This window comes from Echinops telfairi, unplaced genomic scaffold (assembly GCF_000313985.2).
Source record: "Echinops telfairi isolate 266 unplaced genomic scaffold, ASM31398v2 ScPeMD7_5592;HRSCAF=6446, whole genome shotgun sequence".
NCBI lineage: Eukaryota > Metazoa > Chordata > Mammalia > Afrosoricida > Tenrecidae > Echinops > Echinops telfairi.
This window is the reverse complement of record NW_022109491.1, coordinates 44,497,320-44,509,182: the sequence shown is the minus strand read 5'-3', so window position 1 is coordinate 44,509,182 and position 11,863 is coordinate 44,497,320. Positions and strand designations below refer to the sequence as shown.

The following is an 11,863-nucleotide window of genomic DNA, read 5'->3' as shown; positions in this document are numbered from 1 at the left end:
CTAGAGGAAGGTTGTATTTCTCATCATTGTTACATCGCACCCTGACTGGCTCATCTCCTCCCCGAGACCCCTCTGCAAGGGGATCTCCAGTGAGTGCCATCAACTTAACACGCAAATACAATGATGTATACTCTACCCCTGGACTGTATCTTATGCACATATGACCTGGGGCCTCTGGCAGGATGCTTCTAGTAGACATTGGCTTTCTATTGACCTTAATCAGCCAGGCTTTTCCCCAGGTGACCCCAGAAGCGACTTTTCCATTTAACTGTAACCTATCATTCTTTACATCCATTAAAAGTAACAGTAACCAAGACAGCCACTAAACAGAGTGTGGCATGGTTCACACCCAAATCCAAACGCAACTCACATCCATTGAGTTAATGCTGACTCATAGTGACCCTATAGGATAGAGTAGAACTGTGCTGGTGAGTTTCAGGGATAGGAACAGCTAACAGGTGTAGAAAGCACCATCTATCTCCTATAGAGATTCTGATGGCTCTGAACTGCTGACCGTACAGATCACAGCCCATTGATTGCATCACTAAGGTCAGATCTTAATCTCATTCTGTTCCTGGTTCCTTCTATTCAGCACTCTGACTGCATCACTTCTTCCATTTGCTTTAGCTCCTCCTTGATCAACAGCAGGTTTCTGAGTCTTTTCTGACATCCACTTGGATCTTTTCTTTCTTTCCTGTCTTTTTAAGTGGCCTTTTGCTTTCTTCACGATGATGTTCTTGACGTCCTCCCACACTCGTCAGCTCTTCTGTCATTCGTCTTCAATGCAGCAAATCTGTTCTTGAAATTCAGGTGGGATAGACTCAAGTTCGCATTTTGGCTCTGGTGGACTTGTTTTAAATTTCTTTAGGGTCAACCTGAGAAATTGATGGTCTATTCCACAGTCAGTTCCTGGCCTGGTTTTAGCTGCTGATATTGAACTTCTCCATTGTCTCTTCCCACAGATGTAGTCAATTTTACTTCTGTGCATTTCATCTGGAGAAGTCAGCAACCTTTCATGTTGTTGAAAAAATATATTTGCTGTGATAATTTGTTGGTCTTACAGTATTCTATAATACTATCTCCAATTTTGTTTCTGGTACCAAATCCATATTTCCAACTTCCTCTTTGTGTCCAATTTTTGCATTCCAAATTACGGACAACCTTGAGAAGAATGGGAACTTCAGAACACTGCATTATGCTCATGCAGAGTTTGTACATGGATCAAGAGGCAGTTGTGCAAACATAACAAGGGAATGCTGCATGGTTTAAAATCAGGAAAGGCAGGCATCGGGGAGTCATCCTCTCACCATACTTATCTCATCTGTGTGCTGAGCAAATCATCAGAAGAAGCTGGACTATATGAAGAAAAATGTGGTATTAGGATTGGAGGAAGTATTATTAACAACTTGAGATACGCAGATAACACTACCTTGTTAGTGGCAAGTATGGAAAACTTGAAGCACTTGCTGATAAGGATCAAGAATTTCAACCTTCAGTATGGATTATGAATCAATATAAAAGAAAACAAAAATCCTCACACCTGGAGCACCAGGTAACAATGATAAATGGAGAAAATGTTCAAGTTGTCAAGGATTTTGTCTTTCTTGGATCCACAATCAATGCTCACAGAAGCAGCAGTCAAGAGATCAAACAATGCATTGCATTAGGTAAATCTGCTGCATAAGACTCTTTAAAGTATTGAAAAGAAAGGAAGTTAATTTGAGGACTAAAGTGTGCCTGGCCCGAGCCATGTTATTTTCACTCGCCTCACATGCATGTGAAAGTTGGACACTGAATAGAGAAGACTGAAGAAGAACCAAGGCATTTGCATCGTGGTGCTGGCGAAGAAACTGAAAATACCTAGGACTGCTAAAAGGACAATCCGATCTGTCTTGGAAGAAAGATGGCCAGAGGGCTCCTTAGAGGCAAGGATGGCAAGACTTCGTGTTCCATACTTTGGACATGTTGTCAGTAGAGACCAGTCTCTGGAGAAGGACATCATGTTTGTTAAAGTGGAGGGGCAGTGAAAAGGAGGACGGCCCTCCAGGAGATGGGTGGACACAGTGGTTGCTACAACGGGCTCAGCATAGAAATCATTGTGAGGATGGCGCAGGGCTGTGAGGATGGCGCAAGACTGGGCAGCGGAGGCTCCCTGTGGGTTGGAACCAACTCAGTGGCACCTAACAGCAACCACCTTCCTGTTCCTTAGCAGATGATGCCCTCCAGAATGGGGCCTTTGCCACGTGTGTGTGGAGGCCAGGATTACAATACATCGCATAAGGGATTATGGCCGGAAGGGCTGTATTCACTGCCTGCAACTCAATTGGACTTAACCCAGAGTTTCTGACTCAATAGGGAGCACATGTGGAGAACACCTGTTGTAGAGCTAGGTCCCAGCTTTGGTCAGAATGTTCTATAGTTGATCCCCTTTAATTCTAGGTTTGGGAGCTCCAGACAATCGTTCAGACAGATGTTCACGACTAGCATTTTGTTGGCTGTGAACGGTTTTTGTGGATTTCAAATGGAGGGACTAAACGGAAAACTGTAAGGGTGGTTTGGTGGTCCAGCTGCTCAGCCTGGACACCATGATGGAGCAGTGGCTTTGGGAGTGCTTGCAGCCTGAGGACAACAGCCTGGCAGGGCTGTGACAACGGGTTCTGCTTATGGTTAGGGCATCTGATGTTTTCAGAATCCTTCACAGCAGGGCTTCTCAGTGTGGTCCTTGCACTGGCAGCAGCCTTGGCATCATCCAGTACATGGTTTAAATGCATGTTTTCGAGCCACCCCAACTTACTGAATCAGGCACTCTGGGGGTTCCCGATCCATCTCTGTTTTAACAACCCCTGCAGACAAAGATGCAGGCTCAAATTTGAGAGTGCTGATCCACAAGGATGGAAGAAACAGTGATCCTAGATCAGAGCTAGTGTAGCCTTCTTCAAGTAAGTTGATCATAGACCTTGAGCAAAACCCTTAGGTCTGCCACCTCTTACAGGTGCAAGAGAAACGACAGGCAATTCTGGTTCTCAGGGGAGAACTGGTGTTGCAGGGGTTACTATCTTCATGATTGGCAGTTCAAAACCACCAGCAGTTCTGTGGGAGAAAGACTGGGCTTTCTACTCCCATAAACAGTTACAATCTCGGAAACCCACAAGGGGAGTCATTTTGAGTCAGCATTGGCTCAGTAGTGAGTTTCTTTATTTAAAAAAAATAGCATTCGGGATCCCTGGTGGTGCAGTGCGTTAAGTGTTGTGCTGCTAACTGCAAGGTCAGGGACTAGAAACTATCAGCTGGATAGCCGCTGGGCAGAAAGATTTAGTCTCAGGAAACCTTAAGGAACAACTTGGTACACTCTCCAATCACTAGGAGCCTGTTTCTACTTAAATTGCATCAACTGACAGTTTTTGTAACAAGCAAGTGAAATCTCACCCTCCCCATACCGACTGCTATCCAGTAAATTCTGACTCATAGTAATCCTATAGTCAGATTACTTGCAAAATCAGAACCTTCCAGGAAACATCTCATTAAAACACATGGTTCCATCTAGTGGTGGTATTTGGTAAAACACTGTTAAGGAGACCTGGTTGTGCTATAGTGAAATGTTTGGTAATTGAAAGGCTCAAAAGCTGTAGTCTGGTAATCTGCTTCCATAAAGATTTGTAATTTTGGAAATCGTATGGCGTAGCCCTAACCTGTTCTATAGGGTCACCATGAGTTGGAATTGGCAATGGAATGCGTCCAGGACATTTGATTTTTTTCAGCTTTTGTTTTTAAATAGACTTTGAATGTGGGGGAAGCAGAGAGGACTAAGTGGGAAAATGGTCAGGCCGTCTGCTCCCTTGAAGAGTCACAGCCGAGGAAACCTGAGGGCCAGCTCTAGTCTTTCCTAGGGTGGCTATGAGTCAGACGTGACTCGATGGCATTGCGCTTTTGCTTTTTAAGAGAACCAAAGTGAGTCCTGATGGTCCTGTAGGTTAGGCACTGGGCCGCTAACGACAAGATCGGCAGTTCAAACCCACCAGTTTCACCCAAGCCTTGGCTGAAAGATGAAGCTGTCTGCTTCCATAAAGATGGATAGTCTTGGGACCTGTAATGAAAGATGCTATGGATTGGAACTGACCAGCAGTGGTTTGGAGCTTTTTATTTTTTTGATATGAGAACCAAGGCAGGGGCTCGTTTCTCCGGCTGGGTGCTCCCTGGGCAGCAGCTGTCCCGAGCCCCTGTTGACTCAGGCTGTGTAAAAAGCCCTGCGTGCACATCAGGCTTTCATGAAGACGGGGTGGGGCACCTGCCCTCAGCTGTTCTCAGCCTATAGCGGGCAGGGGAACTGGAAGCAGACTCAGAACAAATGATGGGAAGTGCCCACACAGAAATTCACAATTTCCCTCTTCTGGACAAAGGTCAGGGTTTGCATCAGAGCCGACAGTGCCTCTCCCCACAGCCATTTGGGTGGCATCCCCCTCCCCTTTCCTCCCCTTCCTCTCATGCAGTTGCTGCCACTTGACTCTTGGCTCGGCACTTTCTAAAGTCTCCGTCCTTTAGTACCCAGACAGAACCCATCTCCTCCTGGGAGCTTCTCTGACACCCCACGCCTCCTTGTGTTCCTTGATATCCTAGGCATGTTTCTGTGATAACACAAGTCCTTCAGGGGCTTGAATGTGACCTCCAAGAGGGCTGCTCTGGGGTCTGCCCTCCTGTTTTTGTTAACTGACGTCAAATTGCCCTTAAGCCATGGGGACTCCATTCATAACAGAACGAAATGTTCCCTGGGTCTGTGCTTTCTGTGCCCTTGTTGGTAGGTTTGCGACCATTGTCACAGCCACTATTTGAGTGCCTTCCTCCTTAGGAGGGTCAGATAGATGGGGCCTGTGTGCTTCGTGCAGAATAAATAAACCACACCAAAAAGCAAGCAAACAAACAAAATAAGAAACGATTGACAGATGAGATATACACAGAGATCATCCTTGCCCCGTAGGGCAGAAAGATTACAGGTGACTGCTTCGTCTCCAATCTCTCAATTTAAGACAGCTCTTGGTTACCGTAGTTACAATTTAAAAGGTTATTAAATGAAAGGCCTTGGGAAGGGATCTGTGTGAGGGCACTCTTAGTCCACAGTGTTTTCTGGGGTGGAGGAGGGGAAAGGCAGTGCTGAATTTCCAAGAGGGCAACTGGATGTGGTACCAGTCTGTTGATCTAGGGGGATACGGAGTCTCTTAAGGGCCTTGGGGTGGGGGGTGGGGGTGGGAGAGGCTGATGCAGGGCGGCTCCTGGTTTCAGGAAGAGTCTCAGACTTGCAGCGATGGGCTTGAATCTTCTTGCAGTATTTGTGGGCCGGTCATTGGCCTCTGCGCCTCAGTCTCCTCATCTGTCAAGTGAGAGTATTTAGACTCTTCTTCATGGCATCGTGGGGACGCTGGATGAGTTGACACAGGCTAGAACTTGGTAGCACATCACTCTCGCTCCAGCTCCGGGCCGGGGGATCCTACTCACAGAGGACCATAGCCTCTTTTTTTGATAGTCTTTTTTTCTGGATCTTTATGATATAATATTTCAAACATGTGTAAAAGTGAGAGGATAATTTAATGAGCCCATGTCTCCACTCACCTCTTTAAGAATTATCAACCCATAGCCCCTCTTCTACCACTTACATCTCTTGCACCCCCTCTTGTATCTCTGAAGCAATCTCACACACTGCCTCCTCCTGTGTGTCAATGTTCCCATCTGTAGAACATGACCGCAGGGTCATTTATAGTTGCTGTGAGGGGCCATCGAGTTGGCTGCTACTCCTAGTGACCGTAGGTACCAGAGAACAAAGTCCTCCTTGCAGTGGTTGCTGTGTTGGAGCACACGACTGGGACCCACTGTGCCAATCCATCTCGTTGAAGGGCTTCCTCTTTTTCACTGACCCTCTGTTTTACCACGCATGACGTCTTTCTTCAGGGACTGGTCTCTTCCGATAACATGTCCAAAACAGGTGAGATGAGGTCTAAGCATCCTCTCTTCTCAGAGCTTCCGAGCTCTGCTTCTTCCAACATAGATTTGTGCATTCTCCTGGCAGCCTATGGGACAGTCACTGTTCTTTGCCTACGCTGTAACCAAAGACACCGGTTCTTTCTTCCTCATTCATTGTCCAACTTTGGCATGCCTATGAGGTGAGTGAAACGACTATGGCTTGTGTCAAGTGTACCTTAGTTCTCAGGCTGACATCTTTGTAGTTTAATATTTTTAAGAGTTTTCTTGTTTTACAGAAAGTTTGCCCAGTGCAATACATCATTTGATTTCTTGCCTGCTTCTTCCATGGCTGTTGATTGAAGCTCCAAGTGACAGAAATCTTTGACAGCTTCAGAATTTTCTCTGTTTATCATAATTGTTCTTACTAGATCAGTTGTGAGGATTTCATCCTTTACGTTGATCTGTAGCTCTCACTGCAAGCTGCACTCTTTCCAGTAAGTATTTCAAGTGCTCTTCACTTTCAGCAAGCCAAGGTTCTGGCCCTGCACATGGCTGGTGCCAACGCGCCTTTCTCTAATCCTGCTGCGCTATTCTTCTTCACGTCGTCCTTCTTCTCTGATTATCACTGTTGTTCTCTGCCTTCAGCCACGATCCAGCTGACAACAGTAATGATATCTCTTGTGCCATGTTTCTTCTGAATCTGACACGAACTTCTGGGAATTTGAAAAGGGATCTGAGAAATAGCAGTGAGCTGGTGTGGGTTCTGGATTTATTGGACTTTTACTGGGGGTCTGGGGAGGCCATTTTGGAGCGCTGTTTTCTATGTGCACAGAGAGGTGGAGGGGTGAACCCAAAGAGCAAAGGTGAACAGAGTGCTCACATGACTATTTTGCGATGCCCAATCTTGGTAAAAAGGCTCATCAAAATAGCAATCAACAGGAAGGTCCTTAATGTAATTAGGGGCATAGGTGCCAAACCAACTGCCACCATTTTTCTCCGTTGGGAGGTAACTGAAAACATTGTTTTTGCTAAGAGGAGCCTTCATCAACACTTCTGTTCACTAGAGTAGCACAAGCCCTGGCTAGAGCGATAAAGAGACGGAAACAAACAGCACCCGAATTGGCAAAGAAGAAGTAAGAGTCTATTTGCAGATGATATGATCCTGTGCATAGGAAATCTCAAGGACTCAGTAAGCCAATATCTTGAACTAACGGAAATATTCACAAAGTGGCAGGCTACAGGATCAACTACAAAAATCAGCTGGGTTCCTTTATACTAACAATGAAAACTCTAAAAAGGAAATTAGGGAAACAATACCATTTATGATAGCCACTTGAGAGAAATACTTAGGAATAAGTCTAATTTCTTAAATGCAAACTACATATACCAAGAAAACGACAAAACAAAACAAATGAAAAAGACTTACATAAACAGAAGAATAAGCCCTCCTCATGGGTACAAAGATTTAACATTGTAAAATGTCAATACTGCCCAAAGATAGCTACAGACACAGTGCAATCCCAATCCAGAACCCAACGTGACCCTTTAAGAATATGCAAAAACAAATCACCAACTTTATATGTAAAGGAAAGCAATACATTACAAAGAAGAACAACAAAGTGGCTATCCCGTCCTTCCTGATCTTAAAACCTACTACACAGCCACAATGGTCAACAGCCTAGAACTGTGGCACACACATAGACTAGTGGAAAGGACCGAGAATCTAGAACTTAATCTAATCACCTACAGATAGTTGATGGTAAAGCAATTTTATTTCAGTTGTCTTTAAAACCACAAAGACTCTATGTTCTAGGGTATCTGTAATATAGATACTCTATACTTTCTAGAAAATAGCACATAGACCGTTTCAAGAAAAAATCCAAACCAAAAAGCCCATTATATGGTTTCAATTAGGTCAACAACAAAAAATCACATCGGACTGACTGGACTGACTAAAGCCTATCATTCTACCACGCTGCATCTTTTGTTTCTTGGACCATAGATTCCTGTCATCCAGTTCCTTTTTCCTGCATTCTTTCATATTTGATGCTATGTATATAGATTCCTTTATCCTTTAATTCTCCCTTGGTTCATCAGCCTTATATGCAGGTTCAGAAGATGAGCAGGCTGGGCCTTTCTCTGTGGTCTTAATCAATATTATCGATCATAGCCTCCATGTCTTTGCCAACAATGCCAGTGGAAGCATTCTTTGTTGTTAGGTCCTGCTCTGGAGGAAATGTCTCTCTTAAGGCATGCAGACCATGTTTAAACAGCTCCTTCAGTTGCGCTCCCTAAACTCAGACACGATGTCTCTCCAAGTAAGATTGACGGAGAGTGAGCTCCCATGGGCACAGCTCTGCAGTCCCAATAGTTCACAGATGGATGGGTTGGAAAATGTGAGGTCCCATGGCCTCATAACCAGCAAACCATATGGTCTGTGGCCATATCATTAAGCTGGCATCTGGGTTTGCTTCCAATTAGATACAAGCCAGACACAGGAAGAGGTCTGTCAGATACAAATCTCGAATCCTGGTGCGTGAAATTACATAACAGTCTAGCACTAGCAGTAAGCCCCACACTTGAGATACCAATATGGTTGCCAACATGGATCATTTTATTTTTCTTTCTGATGAGCTGCAAGCTCTGACTGTGCCCTCTTCCATGCAACTAATGCTGTACGGGGTTTGATTCCAGACCAACAGTGGCTGAACCTGGTTTAACAGTTTCTATTGCCGATTCAATTAGAAGAATCCTGCCCTCAGGGCTCCAAACAGGGATGTCATTGTTATACTGGTTTCAGTACAAGGTTCTGGCTCCGGGGAAACACATGACATGGGGGAAGAAACAGTTTCTTTAACAATGGAGCCAGTAAAACTGGATATCCATTTGCTCAAAAATGAAACAGGATCCATATCTCACCAAATAGAGAAATGGACTCATGATGATTTAAATACCTATATATATATAAATAACTATAAATTCTGTCAAAGAAAAGAATGAGAATAAACTTTGGGGTCCCAACCTATGTCATAAACACACTCTCAGACATAAATACACAAACCACAGAAGACAGATGCCTGGGATCTCATTAAAATCAGATACTTAAGTGCTAGGAACTCTTTCACCAAGATAGTAAAAAGATAATCCACAGACTGGAAAAAACTTATTCAGTATCATATTGGACAAGGTATTGATCTCTAAAAGGTACAGGAAACTCGAACACCTCCAAAGCAAAAAGGCAAACAATCCAATTGAAAAATGTGCGGCGGACACGCACAATTCACCAGAGCAGACATTCTTATCTTTGATTACCTCGCTGCTTTTGTAGAGCCCAGGCCGTTTCGTTTGTAGAATGCTCTCATCTTGAGTTTGCCTGGGATTTTCTGAGGATCACACGGAGGCTATGCATTTTCGCAGAACCTTCTGCACTCAGAGAGACTCAGAAAAGGCAAAGGCCCCTGTGAACAGTGAGCCCCTGAAAGCCCGTGAGTAGCAGGAGAACATTGTGGGTTGGAAGGCACTCAAAGTGAGGCTCAAGCTGCCTTCTCAAAGCAGAACCCACGTTCGGTAGGGTCCCCGGGGCAAAGCTTTGGGGACCATCGTTTGCTATCGGGACAGGATCTGAAATGAGAAGAAACATCTGCAGACATCCATGAATAACCAGCATGTGGAATGTACGAGGAAAACTGGAAGCAATAAAAAATGAAAATTGGAATGCTTGAAGATCGAGAATCTTAGGCATGCACGAGCCAAAATGGATCTGATATTAACCAATTTGAATCACACGATCATATGGCTTACTATGCGGGGTTAAAATTGAAGAAGAGTGGGGTTGCATTCATTGTCAAAAAGAACATATCAAACTTCATTCCGTGCACTTAAGTTCTCCAGAAAATCCATGTCCTAGGGGGAGACAGCAATGATTTTCCTTACAATTGTGTCTCTGCCCACAGACAACCAGCCTGGAAGACACTATTACAGATGCGCACGAGTGTTTCAACGATGAGATTCAGCTTTATAACGAACATATTGAAGGCCTGCAGCAGGAGATCGAGGAGACCGAGAGAGTTCTGGAGCAGTCTTCCTATGACTTCCAGCAGCTGGCAGCCGCTCAACACACCCTGAAGAACAAGCTGGACCGGTATCAGGACATCATCAAAAGTGAAGGCCACAGGTGTGCTTACAGAGGGACCTAGTGGAGGAGTGCCCAAGCTTTTCCACTCCAGTGACTGGGTACCTGTCAGTGTTTGTCTGCTCCCCAGAGGTGGTGTTCAAAGCCACATAGGGATGCCTCAGAAGATAGGCTAGGGATCCATTTCCAACAACGGAGGCATTGGGCCACAGTTCTATTCTGACACCTGTGGGTTCACCGTACGCTGGGAACCAACTAGAAGGCAGCTAACCATAACTATTATAATCATGTGCCAGACTCTGTTCTGGGCAATGGAGATGTCACAGGGAATAAAATGTAAAGACTAATGACCTCACGGAACTTGGATACTAGTGGGGGAGACACACAGTGGATCGACGTGGAAACCAGGGAGTCTGACACGCAACAGGTGTGGTAGAGAGAATTACAGAAAAGCAGAGGAGGTGGTACTGATGGGGTGAGGGTAGGAGCGTTTGAGATTCTGGTAGGATAGTAAGAAGAGGGAAGGCAACTTTTTGCTCTACAGTCTTCTGGGGACACAATGTCTCAGCAATAGGATGACTAGGCGTGTCACAGGAGATATGCAGGTGAGGGACCTAGCACCGTGCGTGGCTCACAGCGCTCAGAGGCACTGGCATTCTGAGTCCTGCTACTTTCAATAATATCACTGTCAGATACTTTTTCTAGTCTCTTCCCAAATGGGGTTTTGAATTGAGCCTCACTCATTTCAGTGCAGTTGGGAAATGTCTATATACTTCCATCTCTATCACTTCCACCTCCAATCTCTGTGTCCACGACCACATCAACATCTGTATCCACGTTCATCTCCACCCCCACATCCATATCCAGATCTATCTGTCTCGGTTACTCAGTGCTGTAGAAACAAAAATACCACGTGAGTGGCTTTAAAGAGAAGACATTTATTTTCTCAAAGTTTGTGTTAGGCTGGGTTGACTAGAGAAACAAATCCAGAGATACTCGTATATGTATAAGAAAGAGCTTTATATCAAAGAGTGAATGTATATTAAGAGAAAACATCTCAGTCCAGGCCAGATCAAGTCCATAAGTCCAGTATTAGATCATAAGTCTAATACTAGTCCAAAAATCCTTCAGACTCATGCAGCACATGTAATGATGCAAAATGCAGGAAGGTTACGGGGTCGGTGGGTGCAAAGTCTCAGGGATCCAGTGGTGGTGGAAGCATCTCAGCACTGGTGTGTGTCTCCACATGTCTCCTCCAGCTCTCTGAGTCTCGCTCTTCATCAGGAAGGTGAAACAGAGAAAGAGGAAGTTTCCAGAATCACAAGAAGGCATCATCAGGCTGTGACCTGATTGACAGGCTAATCTCTACTCTTACACTTGTACATCAAGTTGACATGAAATTATGTAATTACCACACAGTCCTAGAGGCGAATAGTCCAAATGAGGATCTTGGCTGTGTTGATTCCTTGTGCGAGTCTGCCTTCTAGTTCCTGGTGTCTGCCAGTTAGTCTTGGCATTCCTTGGTGTCCATTGGCGTTTGTCTTCCCCTTCTCTATGTCTCCGTGTCCATTCCGATTTTTTTATACATCAGAGTAATTAGGTTGGTGAAGGACCCATTAGTGGCACGTCTAATTAGCATAACAAAAGAGAACCTCTGTTTCTTCCCAAACAGGAACATATTTACAGGAACAGAGGCTCAGGCTTCAACATATATGTTGGAGCGACCGCAGAATTCAGTCCACAGCAGTGTTCAGATTCACGTTCATAGATGCCCTTTAGAGA

At 44.8% G+C, this 11,863-nt stretch overlaps 1 protein-coding gene and 1 pseudogene across 1 annotated transcript in view; one reads left to right on the top strand and one right to left on the bottom strand.

Annotated features, from left to right (window-relative positions):
* The window catches only part of BFSP1 (beaded filament structural protein 1), a 55,968-nt gene that overhangs the window by 33,307 nt on the left and 10,798 nt on the right, over window positions 1–11,863 (top strand). Inside the window, exon 6 of the mRNA XM_004698156.4 lies at window positions 9,903–10,123. Coding sequence (XP_004698213.4) covers window positions 9,903–10,123 — 221 coding nt within the window. The remainder of the gene's footprint in view (window positions 1–9,902; window positions 10,124–11,863) is intronic.
* On the bottom strand, window positions 8,024–8,778 carry LOC105979659 (annotated as a pseudogene).